Raw genomic sequence first — 24,722 nt, forward strand, 5'->3', positions numbered from 1 at the left:
CTAAACTATCAGGGATCCTCTCCCCGGGGAGATTTAGCTTCGAGAATTGACGGTTCGGCGCCTCAGAAAGACAAATGGAATGAAATGGGAATTAATCATCGGGCAGCTTGGTCCCACTGGGGGCCCTCAGCACATGGGACAGGGAGGCAGGTTGGGGGGGGGGGGGGGGGGGGGTCTGGTCTGCCTGAGAGTTACAAGAAAATCGCTGAGCACCTTCGACAAAAAACATCTGCTGGAGAATGGCTGTCTTAGCAGGCAGTCAGATTTAAAAGCTCCAAACCTGGCAGATGGAGAGTGGTGGAATAATTAATTCTGGGAGAACAGGTTACAGTCACAGCACAACTGAAATGCTAAAGACTTCCCATTACCATTTCAATCTTTGTTTACAGCACATCTTGCCTCATAAGAGCTTTTTTTTTTTTTTTGTTCATTTTTACAAGCAAACACAACCATTAAGTGGTTTGAATAGCTCGTTCTGTAATAGTAACGGCCTTGTATTTGGTTATACGTTTTAAAAGTGCAGGCTTTATCGACGCAGTGATGTAAGAGCCGCGTCACACACGGCACAAAGCTAACGTCGCTGCTCTGAAAGTGTTTTTTTTTTTTTTTTTTCAGCCAAGGCAGGAACAGGATGTTAACACATCTTTCAGCAGGCTAGGTCCTCTCTCAGCTGCAGTCATTAGATCTCAGCTTCTCCTCCAGCCTGCGTTTAGTCAAGCACACTGCAAATACCCAGGGAAGAGCCGGCAGCCACTTCACACGAGCTCCCAGCGCCGGGAGACCGCCTGCATAAATCTGGCATAATTAAAAAGAGTGTTTCATCTCGAACGTGGGGATCAGGGCTGAGGTGTCATGTGTATGAAGCGAGCAGTCTGTTGCAAGGGGCATTCAAGTGGCAAGAGTTAGACTTCAGGAGAAACTTCAGCGCGGCTGAGGCGAATACGAATCGAGCCGATGACGGAGAAGATTAGACACACTTATGGATTAATACGCTGGTTATTTTTCCAATGAGTCGATTCATTATTTGTCCTAGAGATAGTGAAAAAAGTCCTGGGTGGCATCTTGAAATTGCTAATTTTACCAAAGGTCAGGCGGCGCCGTCAGTGTGTGTTTGTTTGGATAAAAGTCAATATCGTTGCTTCTTCTTCTGACGCGTAAACTTCGAACATTTTTCCTTAATATCTCTGGTGGAGTTTATTGTAGACAATTCATATTTGGATGGGAGTAAGAGTAGAAGTAGTTGCACGATATGTGTGCATGTACGTCTCTGTAGCCACGTCTTAATTTGGTACGACTGTGGAGATGTTGTACCGATTCTCCCATGAAACCACTGAGCGCTCGGCTATGTGTCGGCTAAAAACAGCTCGCGTGTCCGCACTGTTATTTAGAATCAATCCAAAATTTAATGGGTTCTTCTTTGGCCCATGCTTCAAACTTCCTCCAACTTTTCTGAAAATCTTGCCAGTAGTTTTTCTGTAATCCTGCAGAAAAACAATGACCCTGAACCAAAGAACAAACCTCCTCAGCAGAGGTAATGAGGTACCGGAGGAAAGATCATCCTCATTCAGACATGGAACAACAAGCACATGAATATTTGAGGTTTATAAGTTTTGTCCACCAAGTATTCGCCAACTTTTGGAGGGTGAGGAAGTGTCTGAAATTGTAAAGGAGAAATCAGAATAGAAGGACAACTGAAAAAAAAAAATGTTTTACAGGAAGACAGAGGGGCGGCTGAGCGACTGAGCTAGCGAGTGAGCTAGCTGTTTGGGTGGGAGTTTTAAAGAGCTTCTAGGTTTTAATAAAGCAGGCAGACTCTGGCACAGTCGGAGATAGATTCGCTCTGCGTTGCTTTATTAAAAGAACTCAAACCTTTTCCTAGAGCTTTGGCGTGGGAGGACATATTACGGGGGGCGCGCACACACATGCACGCGTGCACACACAAGCCTCTCTGTTTAATCAAACTCAGTGTGCAGTACGAGGCAGTCTCATCCCCGAGCACCTATTGGAGCCTTGCAAATTACCACCACAAAGCGGCAGGTAAATATCAGAAGTGGAGCTGCTCTGTAGGACTGAATCGCCTCAACAGGACACACGCCGCTGCCCATCTCTCCTCACACGGCGAGAGGATAGAAAGGAGAGCGAGGTGGACAAACAAGGTGCAGACTGGTTTCTTTTTGTTTGTTAAATACTGCACAGCTACAGTTTCGACGCGGGTCTAACATCACTTCTCTACGTGGTATAATCCGTGCATGCAGGTTCTGCTTCTGCAACCGAGGCTGCTCATTGGCTGGCATCACCACCACCCCCACACGACTCTATTCAAATGACAACTTATACTGCAGACTATACTTAATAACCCTCAACGGGAACATTACTGTAACAACACGCGACGTCCCCCCTCTTTCAAACAATATATGCTGCGGCGCTGTGACAACAAAATTTTTCAGGGGTCCGCAGTGACCTCGTTACTGAGGCTTTATGAACATTTGTTGTGCGTGCTATATCGGGGCCACATCTAGGAGAGCCACAATGAGAATTTCAGAGAGCGAAGATTTACTCCAAGGTCGCACAAGGCCTCAGCATTAGTATGGCAGCTGGCACAGAGAGGGTTTCTACTGAAGATCGATGCAGACCGAGAGCTGCTGCTCTTCTTCAAAACCGCTGCCAGGTGAAAATCCTGTGTTTCCACAATGTCAGCGCATCAAGATCAACTACCGTGTGGTTTTTTTTTTTTCCTTTTATTTACTCCTTCAAAAAGGTGCTGAGATGGTTCCATAAGTGCACGAGGCATAAAACTTGAGCAGTCCTGTAATGTGAGTGGAGACACTAAAAATCACATTACCAGAGGTTTATAGCCTCAGATGCTGTGTCCATCATATGCATATATAACAATGCAGGTAGGTCCACTGACGTGATGCATAGATGAAATCCAACGCCTTGGTCTCCTTTAAAGGATAATTCCAGTTTATCATAGCTTGGGTCTGATTTGGTCAGAGTGCCTGTCGCAGACCTGCATCATAGCTTAGAGACCGGTTGAACTTTGACCTGCTGGACTTGCCACAGCAGGTGGCGGATCATCACATTTGAGGTGCACTTGCTTTACCTGCAAAATAAAGTGCTTTGGATAATCTGGCTAAACCGGTTTAAGTGAAACTGCCGCGTTTGTAGATCAGAGCAGCCATTTTGGAGGGCAATGCTGTTGGAAATTTTGAACATAAATAAGATCCAGGCTGCAATAAAGTGAAAACGTCCTTTAATAAAATAAAAAACATGGAGAACAAGTTGCTCGTCTTCGCCAGCCTTATTTTATCTACTGCTCCTCAGAGGAGGCATATATCATATTTAGCTCAAGGAGGTAAAAACAGGTTCGCATTGCCTCTTTTGGTGGGTATATAAAAGGATTATTCAGCGAGCGCTCTGCGACTGCAAAAAGACTTAAATGCTGGACCACATACAACATCAATTTGCTTCAACAGCTCACTCCGAGCGTTTCCTTTCACTCTGGCCTTGCTCGGCTATTTAAAATTATCTTTGCGTTACCATGAATAAAAACACGACGACAAGATGCACTCCTATACTTAAAACAGGGTGTTGCTTTGGGCGAGTAAAACAATTAATTTCAATTCCAGTCAAAGTTAGCCTGTGGTGAATCTGCCCCTTCTTCATTCTCTTTCAGGCTGCGGCCAAAAAACACAGAGGAATGAGGAAGCTTTCATTTTGGCTCTAATTAAAATGGTGACTCAGTCCTGCATACCAAAAAAACAAAACAAAAAAAAAACAAAGAATGCACAATGAATCAAGCAGAGAGGAAAGCGAAGCAGACATTTAGGATAGTTCTGTTTGGAGTAACTGTGAAATCAGAGCTGGGAGCGTTTGACCAGCTTTCACAGAGACAAGCATGTCTGGAATTTACAAACATGAAGAACGACTGCAAGAGGCCAAAATCCTTAATCCATGAGCCACAGGGCAGAGATGGGGATTTCCTGTGCTTAATAAGTGGAGATCTTCTGAGCATCCTGGGAAAAAAAATTAAAATACTCCTCCAGACTGACAGCTGTGAACAGAGCAGAGCTGTCGTCCGCTCAGCAGAGACGCACTGAAATCTACTGACTGAGCCTGACTGACGGAGGAGAGCTGAGGAGGAGAAAGTAGGTTAGAAGGAGAGAGGCATGAAGGAAAACCCTCGAGGCAGGGCAAACGTCCAACACCAGGACACGTGTAAAGACCAGGTGGAGGGAGCGGAGGATGGCAGGCGTCCTGGGGTTCGACTTTAAGTGATATACGTTAACCGCGTGTGGATAATCTGTCTTTCAAAGTCAGAGGTTGTTGCCCAAGGCGGCTTTCAACGTCCAGGGTCTGCTCGGCTAAAATACATTGAAAAATGTCTTTTTGAAGTAAATGTGAGCGTGATTACCGCTGGAATGAACTCTCCTCTGGGCAGCACATCCACAAACATGCACACACAAACACGCAATATTACACTTAAAGTGTACTTTCTGAAGAATGCACTTTGTGCTATTAAGTCACCTTCAAGTATACTTAGGTGTACTCAAGCAGTCTTTGAGCACCACTTGAACACACTTGAAGTGTAAATAGTTGCTAAATTAACACAACTTGAAAATCAGGACTCATGAGCATTCAAAACACAGTCGCAGTACATCTGTATTACATCAGGAATGTGCTGGAAATATACTTGAAAATACTTAAAATGAAGAGAAATTAAAGTACACTTTAGTTCAGCATGCTAACAGTGTATTGCAAAGGAAAATAATTAGACTTTTCATAAGTACAATTAATTACTATTAGAATTATGTGTGATTTAGTACATTTAAGTCCAATTTATAATACGCTTACTTTGAAATACTACTTTAAGTATTGCAGAATTCGTATATTCATGTTAATGCATAACTCAGTGAGACCCGGTGTTGAATGGGAAAAGACACAGATGCTGATTGAAATGTAGATTCTGTTACCGTTCTGTGTCAGCTTGGTGGAGCAGACCAGGGTGGAGATCTGGAAGGAGTCCTTGCTGATGGTGCAGTTGCCCAGGTTCTGGTTGCTTTTGCCCGTGGCGGAGTAGCCCTTCTCCTCCAGCTCCAGCTTGGTGGCGGGTAGGTTCAGGTACAGAGACGAGTCCTCCAGCTTCTTCGCTTCCGCCTGGTTTTCGAGGATAAGATTCAGCAAATTTACTATTTGGAGCAGAGCTACTTCAGGGAGCTCATTAATTTTTGCAGAATCACTGAAACCCGTATCTGCTGTTTATATTGTAATGAAGTATTATGTCCTATTACTGTGTATTTTTTTAAGACGCACCACTGAACCAGCCTTTCTCCGCCAGTAGTCGCGTCTGAGAGTAATAACAAATGGCAATGCAACACAAAAGAGAAAGAAAAACCTAATTTTTCCCACATTAACTTTTTAATTAACATAAATTGGCAGCATAATGCAAAGGTATCATTATACAAGGGATTTTAATTGGGAAGTAATTTCATTTCACTGTGGGGTTTGATGCGTACCGACTGCACAGCTCCCCATACAAGGCAGTGAAGCTGTTATTATGCTAGCTGCTAATAAGACAGGCCAATTTTTCACACAGTACTGGTCTCTGTTGTGGTCATGTCACGAGGAGCGTGGGCCGGGCCGGCGAGTGGGCAGCCAATCGCACGCGTACGCCACAGACCGACTCCTAACGGCGTGATGAGATATGTCCCATTTACCTTGTACACGATGAGATCGTGCTCGCCGTCCCTCAGAGTCGTCCCATCGTACCTCATCAGCTTCACGAAAGACAGGGCAAATATCTTCTCTGATTTGTCTCTGGCTGTTGGAGGGAGAAAAAGGATCACATGAGACACACTTTACTCCTGTTTTTGTACAAAAGTGCACTTTTTCCACAGTCCTACGCAGTGTGCATCTTCAGGAAATCAAAGACAGCGTGAGAGCCGTTAGAGACCGGGTCCTGTTCAGTAAACCATGCTGCACAGCTGACTTCACAACAAGTCATTAACAAACGAACAAACAGAGAATCCCACACGCAAATCTCAGCTCCTGAGTTGGTACACAAAGCTTCTGTTCCCCCCTGATGTCTGTATTAACGCTGTGACTCGATCTGAGCATGAGCTGTTGTCTTTCTCCTAAATACAGAATGCAATCATTTGCACACAAACCGTTCCTGAGCCCATGTGGTAATTTCACTTATACAATCATGTGTTCACAAACCTCGCTCCATCCTCGCTTGTGAACCACTGAGCCTTTCCGGGATGCCCCTTTCATACCCGATCATGACACTATCACCTGTTACCAATCAACCTGTTTACAGGTGTTTTTGGAGCATTTCACCACTTTCCCAGTCGTACTTGTGCTGTTTACATTTGAGTATATGTCAAACAGGATTAGCAAATGATCACATTCTGTTTTACACGGCGTCCCAGCTCATCCATGAGTGAGAACGGAGTTAAAGAACAAGTAGGAGGTGCAATGATATGAACTGAATAGTTAATCATAAACTCATACATCCAGTATCTGAAAACTGATTTGACAGCTATATAAATATGTGAGCCTTGCCTTTTTAAATATTTGCTGGTTTAAAAATAAAGGAATAATCCACTTCTATAAAACAGTCTATTACTAACATTTGTAGGTTTGGACTAAGATGTGTGTCACTTCCTGTTAGCATATGAATAAACAGTCGCACTTGTGATCCCAGGGCTGCAGCTGTGAACGGTTTGCATAATCCTGCTCGATGCTCGTTGCCCGTGTGTACGTGCATACACACACGTGTTGCTGTATTTGGGGGTGTTGAGGGGCAGCACTGTGTAAACAAGCAAGAGAGTTATGACTTTGTCCTGTAACCAAACGTTTGGATAGGGCCACATATATCATCATTGTGGATCAACAAGCTCAAATTTACGTGCGGGCTGACATGATTCATGGAAGTATCTTGTGCATTCTATCTGCATAAATCCCCTCATTGGTTTGCTGCCTGCAGCCTCGCCAGTGAATAATTGCTGGGCTGGCCTGAGAGGAACCAGTGGAGGGAAAACACTGCACGCATGCCACCCAGTTGAGAAAAAATGTATTAGTGAGTTCCTAAGAGGAGCAGAGTGCTGAAAACTCTGGGGAAAAGAAGGTCACTTTCAGGACAGAGCTACTTTTTTTTTGAGCCAATCAAAGTCAGGTTTGCATGGAGGTTCTGCAGACATCCACCTCTAAGGTGGGCTGTCACTTCAGATTTATGTTGAGTGTACTGTGCCACATTTTAAAGCCTACCCTCTACCCCACTCACCAGGTAGTGGCATAATGACAGATGAAACAGGAGCGAAAAGATGGCGGGGATCTCTTACAGCCACGGCGGCGTCCGTGATAGCAGCCATCAGTCTGATGAGGCCTGACAATGTTAGAGTGGTAGTCTGATGCACTGTGTTAGAGCTGGCCTGATTCTGAAACCAGGGGGGCTGAGATACTGAGCACATGAGCTCTAGCAGTGGCCTTGATGAGCAGCTCTGTCACTCCGCGTTTCTGCTAAAAGTTCAGCACTAGCTAGGAGCAGTGGAGGAAGCAGGAAGGACACAAGCCGACGACGGCGGAGGCAGACAACTGAAAGGACTTCAGCTGACAGACCATCTCTGCTCTGCTCTTCCTCAAGAAAACTCAATTATAGAGAGAGGTCAGGGATCTCTAGATTTTCCCAGGAAAGTGCCAGAATGTAGACATTACATCTTAAGCTACTGTGATACCTGCAAACCGCCTTACAAGGATTAACATCACAAAGTAAACGATTACAGAAAAGGTAATGAGTGTGTACAGGCGCACCGGTTTCCTTGGCGCGATCGGAGTTTTACTGTTGTGTTTACACATGAACCATTATTCTCTGTTCAATCATTTACACACAGAGATGAAGGTTTAAGTCTGACGCGGTGATAAGGGGGTAAATTGCATCAGTTGGCACTCTTGTCTTCCATTCTGATGATCAAATGAGAGGCTAAATGCAGCAGAATGGGAGATGCAAAAGCTTGTTTGCAGGCAGACAGATATCAAAGTGGGTTCATCCTCAACCACTGAGGTTACTAATTCAGCGCAGACATGACAGGAAGCGGCTCGATGCCGGAGAGTCCTGCCAGCCCAGATGCAGACAATCAGACACTTGGATAAAGTTAGATTTGTGTGTACATGGATAGCGATGACCAGGGACATACAAGGCATACACCGCACACAAATCCACACAATCAAGCCATTACACTTTTTCAACATATCTCTGCACTGTCAACCGTCAGTGACGAGTTAAAGTTGGGCAGCATCAGCATGCCCCTGCCGTCCCGCAGTCAGTTGAGGTGAGCCAGTTTCTAAAGCAACCGTTACAGCAAGATAACGGCAAGTCACAGACTTTCAAAGGCATGCCTCGTAACAGCATTAGCTGCAGAAGCGAGGTGCCAAGCATGACAAGAAGGCTCTCCAAGTGGATTATAAGACAGCGCTGAGCTCCGGCCATTTCGCCCAAACCACCTGCATGCAGGTGAGGAGCAAACAGAGCTGAAGGATTCTGGGCCTGGAGGACAGCTGCAGATTACTTCATGACAGGAAAAATAGACTTTCCCGCTCTGATATCCTCCCAGTTCTGCTCCCCCTTCTGTGCCATATGAATTGATTGTTTAATACATATACACCTGTCACCGCTCCCATCGCCCCTCCAAAACCCTTTTCCCTGCACCGCTCCTGCTGCTGGAGGGATGGCCTCGCCATGTGGCAGGCAGATGGGATGGCAGCGTACCAGGCTTCCCTGCCCTCTACACCCCCAAAATTAAAAAGAATGTTATAAAACAGAAGGACACACAACACTGGCTGCATTCAGCGAGACACTGGTCCCAATAAACAAACGAGGCCCCTCAGGCATTTTTCACATCCCAGCTGTAGTCTCTGACAAGCCACTCCATGATGCCGCTCTGCTTTGTGCAGGGGCAGACTAATGCCTCTGATTAATGTGACAAAGGGTGAGCTTCAAAGTATTTATCACCGTGCAACACATCTGCTTGGATTGGAAATCTTCCATTATTTTTTCCCATGGACAGATTAGCAGCCAATTGTGCAGCTGGTCATCGGCAAAACTGATTATTGGCGCGCTGACATTAGTACTCACAGTCCTGCGATGAGCGGTGGCGAAAGGTGAACCGCAAGTGGCTCCGGTTCACGTCTTCAATAGGAATAGCGACCTGAGGTCAGGGACAGAAAGGGACCGTGTGAGACATTTACACCCACGAGCACGCACTCACAAAGCAGGTTTTTAGGGACACATCAGGAGCAGAACGAGGCCCAAAGTCTAGATTTTCATACTGTGCAGAAATGCAGTGAAAAAGATGGCAGGTGGCGAAGTTAGCGAAAGGGTTAGGTGTGATGTCAAGAATAAGCGATTTGTAGGAAATGAGCTAAAATATGCAAAACCACTGCTGTGCTTTTTTTAAGTGTCATGGATCAATAACTTTTCACATTTCTGCCGCCACCACATGAACCATTAAATCTACTGTACGGTTTCATATTCATCACTGTCTTTCCATGCTGCTGAGCTTCATGGCTGAATATCCACCAGATACCACGTTCTGGAAATTACTGGTGATGAAAACCTGTGTTGTGATGAATAATGAATTTGAGAACTTTATCAAAGGGCGGCGTTGCAGTCAAGGAGGAAGACGGCGACTAAAATATTTCTCAGCGTAACAGAGAAGAAATATGAGGAGGTGGACGTTCGGAGAGAGACGCACCTTAATCGTTTCAAACCAGCGCGGCTGCTTGACTTGGTAGTAGATGACAGACTTGTACTCGTTGATGCCGTCGTCTCCGGCTCCGGGGAAGATCACGTTCTAGACAAAGAGGAGGAAATCACACAAGTCAAGTTATGGAACAATACGGCCGGTTAGCAGCTCATTCAGATGAGTGATAATGTCAAAACAGTAACACTTTCTATGAGGGTACGCACATTCACCATTAATTAGTTGCTTATTAGCATGAAAATTAGCACCACACTGGCTCTTTATTACTCAGTACAAAGCCCCTCTAGGTCAGGTTATTGAAATCATTAAATTCACGTCTTTACTTAGTGTCAATAAGGAGTAATTAGCAGTTTCTAAGTGCTTTCAAAAGGCAACTGCTTGTGGTTCTGGAAGACGTGTCGCCTCTCATCCAAGAGGCTTTTTCAGCTCTGACTGACTGGTGGGGAGTCCCAGGCATTTCTCCTCTTGTAGGATCATTGTCCCACCCAGCTATCACCCTAACTTGGGACCCAAGTGGTTTCAATGACCATGATAACCACAGAGGTTAAATACCTGGGACTCCCCAGCCACTTGGATGAAAAGCCTTTTTCAAGTTTTTTCAATCAAGTCCAGTTGGCCTTGAGTCAACGCACCTTGGAGGGAGGACCTGGAAGAGTGTGAATCTTCACAGGCATCTAGTTAACGGCCTGCTAGATGTAGAATATGGTCATGCCGAACAACACTTTAATTAGTGCTTTATAATGACTAATAAAGAGCCAATAAGCTACTAATACGCTAAAGCTAATATGCTAATAAGCGAGTAGTTAATGGTGAATGTTCGCACCTCAATCTAAAGAGTTGCCGTCAAAACATTAGCACACTCACAGCTGGATGAGGAAATTGCCGTGCACTTAGTCAATAAAACGGAGTCCCTGCGGCAGAGCGCCTAAATCCAGAAGAGCGGCCTTTAAAAGTCTGGATGCACTTTATGCATGAGCACCTGCCTGTTGGCCGCCAATCTCATGACTGCATTGTGGAAATAAGAAATAAATGAGAAATTAATTATTTAAGAAGGAGGGGCAGCGGCTCCCATGCAGCGAGAAGTGGAGGCAAGCCAGGTGCAGGGAAGTGGACCAGCTGGTGCCGACGGATCCAGCCTGAGCGGGTTCCCTGAGTTTCCACAGCGGGTCAGGGTGGGTACGTAAAATACTGCGTGGCCCCTGGGGGATTTGGCACAGGGGATGGAGTGACAGCGGATGGCACGCGGACCTCGTTTTCTATCAGCCAGCCTCGCTCTTTCCTCCCACTACTCCAGCTGACTCCCTGGCCTGCTAGAGCGCTGCTGCTAAAATACTCCAACACTAATGGCTTCTGACAACCAGCAATTATGAGGAATAACAGGCCCCGTCTCCCCCAGCCACGCCGAGCAGATCTGGGGGGCAGGTGCTAGCTCGAGCAGCTCTGCCCCCTCCACTAAGTGGCCGGGATTCGTGACAGCTTCACATTCTGGGGGGACGGGGAGGGGAGAGCGGGCGAGGTCTAGCCGTGGGTGAGAGGGGTTTGTGGGGGGGTGTGATAAGATGTCAAGGTGATAAGAAGACTCTCACTACACGGCATCACAAATCCTCTTTGAGACAGAGGAAGGATGGCACAATCCAGAGGCAGAGAGACAGAGACGAATGGAGGGGATGAGAGGCTGAGACAGGGAGAAAACCACGAGAAGTTAAAGTGTCCGACAACGACTCTCATCCAATCATGTGTTCGCAAACCTCGCTTCCTCCTCGCCTGTGAACCACTGAGCCTTTCCAGGATGCCCCTTTCATACCCACTCATGACACTATCACCTGTTACCAATCAACCTGTTTACCTGTGGAACGACTTTCCCAGTCTTTAGCTGCTCCTGTCCCGACTGGATTGAAGTTATCAGATTCTGTTTCATTTGTTTTTTTTACACAGCGTTCCAGCAATTTTGGAGGGTGGATTAAACAAAGTCTCTAATATCAAAGATCAGACTCAAACTGCTCCAGACATTAAAGCGACACACCGGAAGTGACAGCATCTCTCATCTGAGGAACACAATTTCCTTTCAGCCGATTAAAATCCAGGAAGGAAGAGGGAGAATTTAACCAGAGTGAGCACTGATCCCGTGGGAAGTGAGCGTTTCTGCGAAAAGCAGCACGATGTTGAAGGGAGCTCCAGTGCTGCAAAGGCGACACGGTCATACCGCTCGCAGACGTGATCTATGCCACTTGATGACTGTCGACTGCTGTCACTGACTCCCATTATCGCAGCCCGGAGGCCCTGACGGTGCAGCAGCCTATTTATACACAACATGTCTCCTTTAATAAACGCAGTATAGCTGCTTGCAGATGCTTTAAATGGAGCAGTAGACTTCATGCTCCGATTCGGAGCCGACAACATAAATAAAATCCCAAACAGAACTGCATACAAATAGAAAACAAACGCAGACGATGCTGCACTCAAGTGCCGAGAAACACCCTTGTTTTTCTACGTTGGTGAGACATAAGATGCATCGCAACCTCCAAAAATAATCACAGTGATCATTGCTGCTTTCTGCCACTTCAGAACTGCATTTACTGTATAATCACCACTGATTCTTACACTTCCTCGGCCTGCTGAGCCAAATCACCCACGAAGCCTCTCAATCTAAGACTAATGTGTATAATTGAGGCAGGGGAGGGTATGAGCGCTCGCGTCTGATTCGCTGCTGGCAGGAGGCCTCCTCATGACCAGGGGTCTGTCATCTCAAATCACTCTCCTGTAACTTCCACGCTCACACAAGTACACTGAGCGTGGACATCACAGCATTAACGCCCTCCAGCAAAACACAGGTAAGTCGTAACTTAAAGCAAACTAATACAAGATCACCTCAACAGTAACTGCGCATTAAAAGTGAACATTCACAGGCACGTGAGCACACACACACACACACACACACTCCTGCAGACACACACCTCCTGCCCTACTTCTTCCAAAATACTTGTCGTGTCCGACTACTCTCAAACCTCTCATATCCCCCATTAACTGATGGCCTCTGCAGAACAAGAGGTAAAGTCAAGCAGGGGGTGACAATAATTAAGCGTCAGAGAATGGGGTCACCGGCTAGAGACTCTAGATGGAACAAAAGCTTTATTAGGACATTAGACACTGACGGCTTGGCACATGATTAACGAAAGTCGACAGCGCTCGGAAGCAAAAGTCCATTAAGCGTTCTCGAACTTGCAAACCGGCAGCCGCCATAATGATTTATCTGGATTTGTTTGTGTCTCTCTGGTTTCATTTTCTGGAGGAATTCAACGCAATTAATGGCGTAAGGCCGCCACAGGTACGAGCGAGACGGTGCTGACCGCCACCAAAATGTAATTAACTGATCTCTGTGACAAGGGCTGCAAATTTCCTCCGAATACGTTTGCAACATTTTGAGACAGCTTGCTAACAAACAAACAGACAGGGGAGGAAATCATCCCTCGGACTTCATTAGCAAACGGAATTATAGCAGAGGACAAATGCTGATTTCATGTTTCTGATCACTTCAAACTTTCAAAGCATGCGGCCCAGACTGCCTGCTAGGGTCTGTAACTGCCTCTGACAGTGATAAAGGTTGATTCCTGCAGCGGGGAGCAAGACTTTAGGATAGTCAATCAGCAACAAAGCACCAATATTGCCTTCTGTCACTTTTTTGACAGGCGGTGAAGACGTACGCTCTGGCCTGCGCATCACACTGCTTTATAGGAGCCCTGGTCAGTTAAGCAGCGTGCTGAGCTGTGTGAGACTGACGAAAGCCCGGTAAATCAGAGACCGTCCGGCAGACCGATCGGCCGCGGCGCTCGTGTCCTGAATGCGAGCTGAACCCTGGAAAAACACCAAAGAAGTTCCTGAGCCGTACCTCCAGTTTCTTGCCGTCCTCATCATACACCGACATGGTCACCTCCACGTTTTTGGGAGTGGTCTTGCTCCCCTTGTCAAAATCCCCCTGAACTAGAGTCACGTAGATGTCGTTCCGGACGTCACCTGCAGAAAAACAGGAAGAAGCAGGTCACATCCTCACTTTTCAGTCTTCCAAGAACCCAAACTTCATGAATTTATTCATTCATTTTTAATAAGAATATTACTGCATAACTCATTACATTTTAGGTGGCATAAGTGGATATTTGGCACCATATACTCTCTGGCTGACTTCAGTCCATTACATAACTAATGCCTTAATTAAACCTTAATGAAGTATGATATGTTCTTTTCTCCCTTAACTCTAAATCACTTCCTGGATGAATGTTCAACCAATCAAATTTAAAAAAGGAGACAGGCAGCCAAGGTGAAGCCTTCGAAAACACTCAACCTGGCATGATGATCTCAGGGAAGCCCATCTTGCGAGCCACAGCTGTCGATCGGTCCACCAGGTGTGGGAAGTCCTTCCTTATTTGATGGATGTCTCCGGGGAGCAGCTTCAGAGTCACCCACAGGCCTGGTGACGCATTGGAGGCAAGGAGGGGAGGAAGCAGGATAACGTGAGGAAGAGCAAGCTGCCCCAGGAAAATACATATCGTTACTGTGGCAGCAAAAGACACGCAGGCCTCAGCTCAAATAAAAGTGCTGCTTTGGAGCGTGAACGCCGGCTGGAAAAAAGAACCAAACGCTTCGCCATAACAAACAAACAGACACTAAATGGCAAAACTAAATTTCTGACCCACTGCAAAATTCATGATAACGTCCCTAACGCCCCAGTTTCTTCTTTAGGCACTCTGTTCTTATGCGAATAAGTGACATTTATGGTAGAATATTCAAATCGTGCTGTAATTCCCAGACTTAAATAATTGGTCTTGGAAAACCTGAGCGTGTGAAGCTTGAGAGGAAACTCTGTGGCTCTGAATCATCGTGAAACAAAGGGCCTCCAGGGGACTTTCATGGGTCATATTTCCTAACAATTTAATGCCAGTAGCTGCTTCACTTGTCTCCCGGTTGTGAGGGCAAAGCGTCTTTTTCTGCAGACACTGCATGGTGTGCCAGCTCCGTAACCACACTCGCTCTTAATATTCTCCCAGGGCAAAAAAAAACAAAAAAACAAGGCAGTGTAGATACATACGTCTGAACAAGGCTGGAAATGAGTAAAAACAAGGCGGCCAATTAAAGCGGCCGTCCTGTAGCGCGGCCCCTTCAGAGGCCACCAGAATGAGCGGCGCTCGTGAACCCTGAAGCTTTACTCACTTTCACTTTACAGGCCCCATATTGTTACGAGTGACACATCTCTCACTGGCCGAGCTGGAAGCCTTTTGATATGCGAGCGTGACCGAAACAGCTGCTCTCAGCGCTCCGCTGTCCTTCCCACTGTGGGTTGGAGCAGACCTGACATTTATCCAAGTACATCTTCATAGGCCATGACAATACCGTGGAGGCTGTCATGTTGTCTCGCCCGCCCTCCTCTCCCGGCGCAAATCCCTTAGACGGCTAATGCTCTTCTAACCGCAGATGTCAAATCACTGATAAGATCTAGTCATTGCAGAGGACTCACCAGCTTAATTAACAGCTGGATTACTTGGATCCTGTAGTCATGGTGATGAGAGCAACTATTAATAGCGTGAGCAGTGATTTATAGTGTGAGCACTTGACAAAGAATTACATTCTTACGAGCAAGATGACGAGCGTGTTGTGGATCATTATAGTGTACGAACAGATCTATAATGCAGTATGAAAGAGAGCTGCAACGGCTCATTAAGGTGCATGTAACCAGTTAGTTAACCAATGAAGGGCTGGAGGAAAGTGCACACTAATGGGCGAAATACAGGAGAAGCAACTTGTAGGTGAATGGCGGAGTTTTTTACCTGCTACTCTGAGTTTGTAGGGTGCGTTTGCAAGCCAGCTTCACTGTGTGCACATTTGAGCTTTGCAACATGATGATGCAGTTAATAAGTCATGAATTAATTGAATCGTTTTAACTCCAGCATCGCGGCTACACAATGATTTGACTGATTTGTTTTCATGTGAAACGTAAAAACATCAGATCAGACTGTTGTACGCACAGTAGTGTTGACCTGTTGGAGGGTTATGTAGTCGTGCATAGAGGGGAGAAAACAGCTGCCTAACAATAAAGATGAGCGATGTGGCGCCTGGCGGCTTCTGTGGTCACTGTAGCTGCTTCAGTTGATTAAAATGGACGCGCTCCCGCAGCAGACGGGTCACGCTGCGTCCGTGCCCCGTGTACCAACACATTCAGCCCTAAGGTGCTGCCTTCCAGTGGCTGGAAAGAGATGAACGCACTAGGACTGCGACATGCAGTCACTTTACTTTCACACATAACCCTCATCTTCACATAGTGTTAAATACACATTTTTAATATCTAAATGTATTTATCTTATGACCGGGGCTCTCATTGCTGAGCTGACCTGCTCTCTCTACATATGTAGCTGCCTCTAACTAAGCACTGCTGGGTATTTGGTGGCCTGACTGACAAAGAATCCTCATAAACACTGCAGATAATCTTCAGATCCAGGTTGGTTTCTCATCCCGAGATGTATAACCATTTTCTAACATATAAATCACGTATATATCTGTGTGGTGAGGCTCGTCCTTGGCCCTGGGTCTCGTGTCTGAACCGTGCACTGTACCTTGGCCCTTGTGATTGACCTCTTTGGCGGTGATAACTTTGTTGATGACTGTCTGGAGGAAGTCGTTCTCCCCTGCCACCCTGGGTGAAAAACGGGAGATGTTCAGCTGCTTGTGGCGAATGGCGTCATCCAACGCTAGCCTGCAGTACGCACACAACGGGCAAACACCACAGAGAAGAAGAGGTAGCGGAGAGAGAGAGAGAGAGAGAGGAGGAGGAGGAGAGGGAGGACGAGGAGCGGGGCAGAAGAGCCACAAGGTGACGGTTGTGAGGAGGGGAGTGGGATGAGGGAGAGACGGAGAGAGAGAGAGAGACACACCGGAGAGTGATGCGAGTACCGTGACAGACACAAAGCCGCTTGTTAGCAGTTAACAGTGAGGCAGGATGGGTAATGAAAGAAACACACAGAGAAATCATCGTTTAGGAAATGGTGGCCAGTCAGTATTTATAGCACCAACGCAGCAGTGGGAAGCTTGACCTGCCCACGGTCGGCCCTGAAACTCAATACCAAAGGCTCTACCCGACCCGAAAACAAGCATTCCCACTCTGCCTTAGCGAGACAGCAAACTAAAATATCGTGTCTTGTACTCCACGGGGCCTCAGGTGTAGACAGACTGACTGAGACGAGTGACGTACAGAGCAAAGAAAGTGGCACATGTGTGCAGGTGGATGGTATCTGCGGTACAGAGGACTCTAAACAAGCAGAAGAAGAAGAGAGGAGAGCGTGGAGGAGAAGACAGCGGTGATGGCAGCATGGAGGAGGCGGGAAAGGATCTCTGTCACTCAGCGCTCAGCGCCTCCAACCTTCAATCCAAAGCCAATCCCAGCATGGAGGTGGAACGAGGGACAGCAGTTCAATCAGGGGACAAAACAGTGTAAGACAACAGGAAGAAGGCAGGATTCCCCTCAGATCTGCAAGAATTTCATCTCTGAATCTACTCTGGATCTGATTTTTCAGGTATTTTTTATCAAGTCAAGTTTAAGTTAACTAGATGTCCCAGTGTTTTAGTCTCATCATAGTCAAAGAAACTGTTTCAGTCGAGTTTTAGCCATAAAGTAGGTGGTAAGAAGAGCAGAAACCTGGAGAGACAGAGGTCTTGCTTCCTGTAAAACAGTTGATGTACGTTAGTCCTGACTGTGCTCACTGAGTGCAGCAGGTGTAGCACTGATATGACAGCACAGGAAACAACTGCAGCAAACAGACTGTAAAATTCTGTCTCCTGTTTTTAGAATAAAGAGAGACTTTGGCTGGGTTTCTATTTTTTAAACTACATTTCAGTCTGGTCACAGTTAAATGACGTCTGTGCCGTCTCGCCATCGTCTCGTCTCGTCTGAGTCATGGGAAAAAGGTCGTTGACGAACATGTTAAGTCACAGTTTTCTTGAAAGAAATCAACACCGATTTTTTCCAAAAGCCTTTTACACGGTGGGATTTTCAGTCAATCAACTAATCGATCATTTCAGCACGAGGTGAAATTTTGCTTTATCTAAATGCGACTCGGTTTGACGGCATGCCAGGGATGAGGTCAACTCGGTCTCAGACTTTTACTGGAGGATTGTCTGAGGGAGAAAAACAAGAAGAACAAACGATTCCAACAACATTTCCATCTATCAACTTCGTATTTTTTTCTGAAAGCCCATTCCATTTCTGTTTGGATGCCAGGAGTCTATCCAAATTACATCACTACGCCCAACCTTCCCTCGATGGCTCCTTCACTTCCTCGGCTGGCCTTGAAAACACATTTAATAATGGGTTGTGGGAGCGCCATTTTAAAACTTCATCAGTTAAAATTCTGTGGCAAATATTCACACTCGGGCATAAATAACCTCTTGTAGATCCTGTTCTTCTCTCCACACCGGAAGGCGCTAATTTCCATGATTTATGCTCCCAGATAAAAACGTTAAGTGAGGTGATCTGCCAGCTAAACTGCCTGAATCTGAAGCATTTCCAATTATGCAGGAAATCACGTTAAGGAAAAGGTTACTCTGGCTCCGTACGCAGTCCTGCGAGAATGGCAGCAGTTAATGAGATTGCCTTAATTGAGTCAGCAGGGAATAGGGGAGCACTACTGTCTTAAAACCCCGCTAATCAGGTGTCAAGGATTCAAGACTTGGAAAAAAAAAAATGTAAAAATACAACCGCTGTGTCTTTGACATACTGTACATATTCAACATAATGGAAATAAGTGTAAGAGCAGAACTATGTCAGCCTGCCTATTTTATGCAACATTATCCCAAGCTTAAAGGAACTCTACGCTCCCGTATGTACGAACATGATTTATTTTGTGCTGCTGAACAATCCACTTACGGCTGAAATGGGATAAAGTGCTGCTTGTCCTCGTCGTCCATTTTGCCCGTTATGATGTCAGTGACATCCATTACTGTGGAAAAACAAGGAAAGAGGGTTAAAACATTCTCAAGGTCTGCAGAGCATAGCATGACTGCCGCAGAGATACAGATAACTGCACAGTGAGGCCACATCGGGGGGTGAAAGCAGCCAGCGCTGGCTCTCCTTCAATCAAAACTAATTAAGGCAGGGCTTTGATGGGAAAAGCATCACGTCGGCTCTGCTTTCTGTGACCTGCACGGTGGTCATGAAAAAGCAGAGGAAAGGAAGGAAATCAGCTCAAAGAGTAACTAAAAACATCCCGAGAACCTCGCTTTTGCCGACCTCCAGTGGTTTGACGTCTCGCCCTGCCGTAATGACGTTCAGGTGCACTGCAGGACCCTGTGACATCATCGCTGGGTGTGGGTACAGGTGCAACAGAGCGAACGTCTTCCTGTTTTTATTTATGTCTCACGCAGCGCCCCAACTTTTTTAGAATGAGGGCTGAATATAAAACAGGTGGATGTCACACCGCTGGAATAATGATTTGTTTCCAAACAAAAGACGCATCACTTTCGCCGTTAGCTGAATGTGCAAATTCGCAGAAACTCACTCTTGAATTGGCTCCAACTGAAGGGAATTAGAGAGGGAGCAAACACACAGTGAGCGCTGCAGGTGTGACAGCACCTTTACTCTGTTACCTTCAGGCCAGAGTTCAACCACATAAACACTAACTGTATCTCGAACAGAGCCGATCTCAAAAATCGGCCTCTCCATCGCGCTGTGTGCCGCGGCAAAGATGATGAGCTGTCGTAAATCAGGGTGTCATTGCCTTCTCTTCAAGTGGCGCTGGGAAAAAGACACTGAGAGACGGGCATCATTTTCTCTGTAGGAGAACTGGGGGCAAAACGCCAATCTAATTAGTTCACGAAACGCCTGGCAGCTCGCCAGCAGGAGATAAATCAAACTGTAATTCCTCCCTCTGCTTTAGCTGGATATCTATGAATTTTAGCCAAATATATTTACTCATCCGGGCAAAGACTTTGGCACAATACTTTGAACTACAGTAAGGCTATCAAGGCTCACGAACATGCAGATATTAAAGCAGAGGTGGAGCTACGACGTTCGGACATAACGAGCGCAGCCTCTGACTTCTGGAACAACAGGTAATGGGAGGAGTCTGCTTCACCTGCCACTCCAAACGGCCTCCTCAGCCCTGACGTCAGCTTCTTGGTGTTGTTGTCTCGTAGCTCCATGCGCCCGACTCTGACAATCTGACACACGAAGCTGATCTTCTCTCTCTTCAGATCCTCACTGCCCAAATCCTGAGGAGAGGGACGCAGAAAAGAGATGAAGGTCTGCTGGTTAGAGTCCATGACAGTGACTTTAGGTAAACAAATACAAAGCTCTTATCAATGCGGGACCCTGCTGCAATGCAAGAGTGCACAACAACAGCTGATGGATCCAGACCACCTTCTTAGGTGAAGATGAGTTTGTGTTAAGGGCAAACTTTTCACCAAATTTGCTTCAGCGAAATCCATGTTTGTGTCCACAGACTCATTTCCTGTGGGCAGTATCCTCCAAAACTGGCAAAGTGCTCCTAGTGGGTGCAGGCCGACCCTCCCGCCCTTGGGCTTCCATTAGATAGAGGTGACTGCCTTGGTAAATACATAGAGCGAGCCAGGCTCTTCCTGAGAGAGCTTAACAAATACAGGCTCCGCAAACAGGCTCCCACATGCCTCATAACATGGCTGAATAAACAGCGGACTACCACAGGCGGGCGAACGGACACACACACGCACAAGCAAACACTCACCGTGAAGACGGCCCGCAGATTATGAAGCTGGTCTATGTCTTTCACCAGACCCGAACTTGACCATTTCACCAGGTAGTTTTCACTGAGGGAGGGAGAGACGGCAGGAAAAAAAAAAGAAGCATGAATCTGTCCCAGCGATTCCTCACATTCTGAAACATCATCAGAAACTACAGTTTCCTTAAAATCTGCAGATGCTTGGACGCTAATCCAGACACTGATCCGCTTGGGAAACAAAATGCATGACGAGGCGAGCTGCTCGACGCGTGATAATTTGCTGTCACAGTCCTAAAACAATAGCAAATCCCTGGAAAGCAGGCCGCACTCGTTCCGGTCACGTCCTCGCGTGGCATGTGTGCGTCTGTGTGTGAGTGTGCGAACGAGTGTCTGTCAGGGTTTGTGCTTTCTGACAGTTAACTCTCAAGTCTCGGACGTCTTAACTCGTCATCAGTCGATTTAGAAATAGTTTTTGACTGTGAGTTGTTTGGATTGCTATGAGAAGCATCTCCGCTGTGTGAGTTTAATGCAAAAGAACATGGGCACAAGTAAACAGAAATGCTACTGTCAGACAACAACAGTACAGGCACAAGCCAAAAAATCCCAATCATTACTGTGTTTGTGAATGTGGGAAAGCAAAGACAGAGCGAGAGAAAAGTGAACATGCCCCCCTGGGTTTACCTGATGAACTTGGACTCCACCGGGTCGTAGAGCGACATGAGCACCTCCGCGTCCTCGCCGATTTTACACACCACGTTCTTCAGAGTCACGAAGAGGGCGAACGCGGGCGTGGAGGCAAACTTTGCTTGCCTGGTCAGATCAATATTCTGCTTCTGAGACTGTCGGAGGGAAACAAGAGGCACTGCATTCAATATCAGGTAGTTCTTCTCCAGCTTACCGTCGCATACGGGTCGACCTCGGGCATGTGGAGTTTGTGCAACGAGCCCGGGAGGCGATGCAGCGTGTGAGGGGAGATACTGCACGAAGGTGTGGGTTAGCGGCTGCACGCCGGGTTACTGAATGTCAGCCGCCGCCTTGGTGTCTTTAACAAGTTAAGGAGCAAGCTTTAACAATGTCTGCGAACGCATCAGAATTCATTAGAATACATTCCACACCGGAATAAAAAGGCCGAACAGCCGCTTGATCTCCAGAACTGCATCTGCGCTGAAAGGTGGACTGATTCGCGTGACATCCCGAACGCCCTTCAAAAATATGCTGAGGCCTCATCATTAATATTTATCACGTTGACCTGGACGCTTTCTTATTGCCCATGCATATGCAATAAAGACCTCTGGATGAAAAGGTCACATAAGATGAGACCACATAACTGCAGGGCACTTAGCGTCTGGCACTCCGACACACTGCCAACTGACATTCAGGTGAGGGATGCCACTGATACGCCAAGTAAAATAGACAGGGGACCTGGCTGAGCTCCTGACTCTCTAAAGAGGCAGTCAAGCGTCTTCTGTGTACCAGGAGCGGCCCCATTTTCCTCACTTCTATACATCAGCTGTGCAAATGCCAAAACTCCATTCAAGATGGAACTGCAGGGGTTCTCTGTATTTTCTGGCATGTTTCTGACCTTCGAAAGCACTTTTGATATTCTTACACTGTGTGTCTTTGTTACTTCGTCACGAGTCAATTGATCCTCTTTGAAAGGAACACTTTCTGCAGCCATGTGAACGGCTGGAGCGAGCGTCTTCATTCTCCGTCACAATGTCCATGGTGATATGACTCAACTGGGTCGCTCTCCCTTTTTGGACTTTCAGCCATGCTTGTTGTTGCTGTTAACAGCATGACACCATTACATCAACAAGCCATTATCAGGCAGATATGAGGCATTTGTTTTGATCATATTAGAAGTGATACCGATACAACACCTTTAAAGCAGCCATGCTACCATCACAGCATCGACATTTGTACTGCTGGTGTCATTAACATTCTGGCCTGATGATGGCTCTACATGCAACCTTTTATCCTTTGGGGATCATGAATATCTGCACCTAATTTCCAGTAGTTGAGATATTTCAGGCTGATACATTTCAAAAGTGGACCCACCAACCTACATCGAAATCCCAAGAGCCACATTGCTTAAGTGGCTAAAAATGTGGGATTTTATTGAACCTACGGATGGAGCAGACACTTCTGCAGAGGGAAGACGTCTCCAGTGCAGACAAACGAGGGGTCATCTCAGGCAGTTACCTCGTATAAAGAGCAGCGACTACCCTTTCATCCTGCTGTGTTATTTTTTCCCTTATGCAACACTGTAACTGCTCCTGCTTGACTCAAAGCTTTTATCTTTGAAATACTGGATCTGGATGAGGACCAGAGTTCAGCTGCAGGACCAGGTCCTCTCCCCCATCTTTACCTTCTCCTCCTGAATCCGGTCCTCAATTTGTTTGGAGGCCGCCTCATGCGCTCTGAACAGGCTGACGGTGCTGGTGAGCTCCGGGTCCAGGATGTTTCCATCTTTGTCTCTGACCACCAGATCCAGATCCAAGTACCTTGCATGAAAACAGGGGAGAGACGGGATAAATACTGCGAGTGTGTGGCTGCATCTGTGAAACAGGAGAGCGCACACATTAGCTGCACGCTGCTAATCCCTTTGCATCATTTCTCCTCATGGAATATCCCCTCAGCTCTACTGTTTTCTTTCAAAGCTCCTCTGTTTTGTTCAACTCTTCCTTCCACGCAGGGAGTCGGCGCGGACAACAGTCAACACATTCCATCACCTCATCACTCTCTCAGAGGTAAAAGCCATTTCTCTACCTGGCCGAAGGTTTAAAGTTTCATCACAGGAGCAGGATGGAGCTTCACAGTCTTAGTTTTCATCTGATTTTCTTGGCCCACTGCAGGCACAGCTAGAGCTGTCAGTCCATGATGGAATACAGTACATTTTGCGGAAGCTAAATCCCTCCAGTTTGTCCCCAAGCTAAGTGATGACCTGTCATTTTCTATTGACTGACACTGCTGACCTATTCCAACAAGAGTCATTTTACCGGATAGATATGAGGATAAAGGGATATAAGCTGCGGGGGGGGGGGACATGGCGAAAAGCCTCTGAGGGCTGGCTCCTCACTTGTTGCCGTAGTCTATCTTGGAGGTGACTTTCTGCTTGAGCTCGGTGAGCTCGTCCTGCGGGAGGGTGCCGGACAGGATCTGAGAACGCCACTCGATGAGGTCGTAGATCATGTCACGGACGGAGTTGAACATCTCACGCTTGTCCCCCTGACAGCGGAAACAGGCGGATGAATGGGTAACAGGAGCAGCGGGTGCAGCACAGCGCAGGTGACCAGAGCGCTTCATTGTCAAAATCACACTAATAATTCTATTATCATACATTACAACAATCAAGAAAAGAGCAAATATATTTAATACATTAAGAAAACAGGCACCCTTTTTGACCTTGTGTTGCTCTCTAACATCCATACATTGTCTTACCTCCCCCAGAAAAACGTATCTGACATGCATGTGTGTCCACTTGGGGAGCGGCAGGCTTACCACATACAAGTCCCTCCAAATCGTAGCCCACTCCCGCAGCGTGGTGGTGACCTCCTGAACCAGGGGCAGCTCAGTGGGAATGACCGTCTCCTTGTGCCTGCGGGGACGGTGAACACATGTGATACGGCGACCCTGCGTGCTTTCTCATCTGAAATCGCCGTTTCACGGCTTTGTTCAAATCCTTTCGTTTTAATTCTACAGGTGACGTGAAGGACTTTGTAGTTTGGGGATTATGTGTTCGGTGCGTGTGAAATCAAAGAAGACAGGTGGAGGCGAAACAGCGGGAGAAGTTGTGCAATGACAAACACACGTCACATCGTATCAAGCGCAGATCTGTCCACTGAAACAGCCTCACAGGCTCTCTACGGACAATTTACACAAAGATAACAAGCAGTTCAGGAAGAGGAAAAACTGCATCTTTCGCAAAATAATCAGAATCACAACATACATGTTAACACATAATAATAATTATATAATCTTACATAGATCCAGAGAGTCAAGCATCTTCTTGCTTGTGGAAAAACCCACATAAACCTACACGTCATTCAAAAGCAGAAGTGGAGAAATACTAACCCGCTGCCCTCGACCGTGGCCTCTTTCAGGTGAATATAGCAAGCAGGAAATATGCCCTAGAAGAGGAAGCAATCACAACGGAGCCACGTTACGCAAAACTGGGACAGAGGCTGAGAAGCTGAAACAGTGAGGCTGCAGAGAGCAACCTCCTCAT

The 24,722-nt window shown here is 46.6% G+C and overlaps 1 protein-coding gene across 2 annotated transcripts in view; it reads right to left on the reverse strand.

Moving 5' to 3' along the window:
• The window catches only part of dock1 (dedicator of cytokinesis 1), a 173,519-nt gene that overhangs the window by 130,281 nt on the left and 18,516 nt on the right, over positions 1-24,722 (reverse strand). Inside the window, exons 4-18 of one of the 2 annotated variants that reach the window (XM_076759720.1) lie at positions 24,569-24,624; positions 23,996-24,092; positions 23,574-23,722; positions 22,863-22,998; positions 21,176-21,333; positions 20,501-20,582; positions 19,874-20,009; positions 18,667-18,739; positions 16,361-16,440; positions 14,098-14,223; positions 13,648-13,772; positions 9,753-9,851; positions 9,134-9,206; positions 5,718-5,821; positions 4,974-5,157 (exon numbers count right to left, since the gene is read on the reverse strand). In XM_076759720.1, the coding sequence (XP_076615835.1) occupies positions 4,974-5,157; positions 5,718-5,821; positions 9,134-9,206; positions 9,753-9,851; positions 13,648-13,772; positions 14,098-14,223; positions 16,361-16,440; positions 18,667-18,739; positions 19,874-20,009; positions 20,501-20,582; positions 21,176-21,333; positions 22,863-22,998; positions 23,574-23,722; positions 23,996-24,092; positions 24,569-24,624 (1,678 nt within the window). Of the gene's footprint in view, positions 1-4,973; positions 5,158-5,717; positions 5,822-9,133; positions 9,207-9,752; positions 9,852-13,647; positions 13,773-14,097; positions 14,224-16,360; positions 16,501-18,666; positions 18,740-19,873; positions 20,010-20,500; positions 20,583-21,175; positions 21,334-22,862; positions 22,999-23,573; positions 23,723-23,995; positions 24,093-24,568; positions 24,625-24,722 lie in introns of both variants that reach the window. The other variant, XM_076759719.1, reaches the window with a different exon arrangement.

The sequence above is a fragment of the Chaetodon auriga genome, chromosome 20, assembly GCF_051107435.1.
Source record: "Chaetodon auriga isolate fChaAug3 chromosome 20, fChaAug3.hap1, whole genome shotgun sequence".
NCBI lineage: Eukaryota > Metazoa > Chordata > Actinopteri > Chaetodontiformes > Chaetodontidae > Chaetodon > Chaetodon auriga.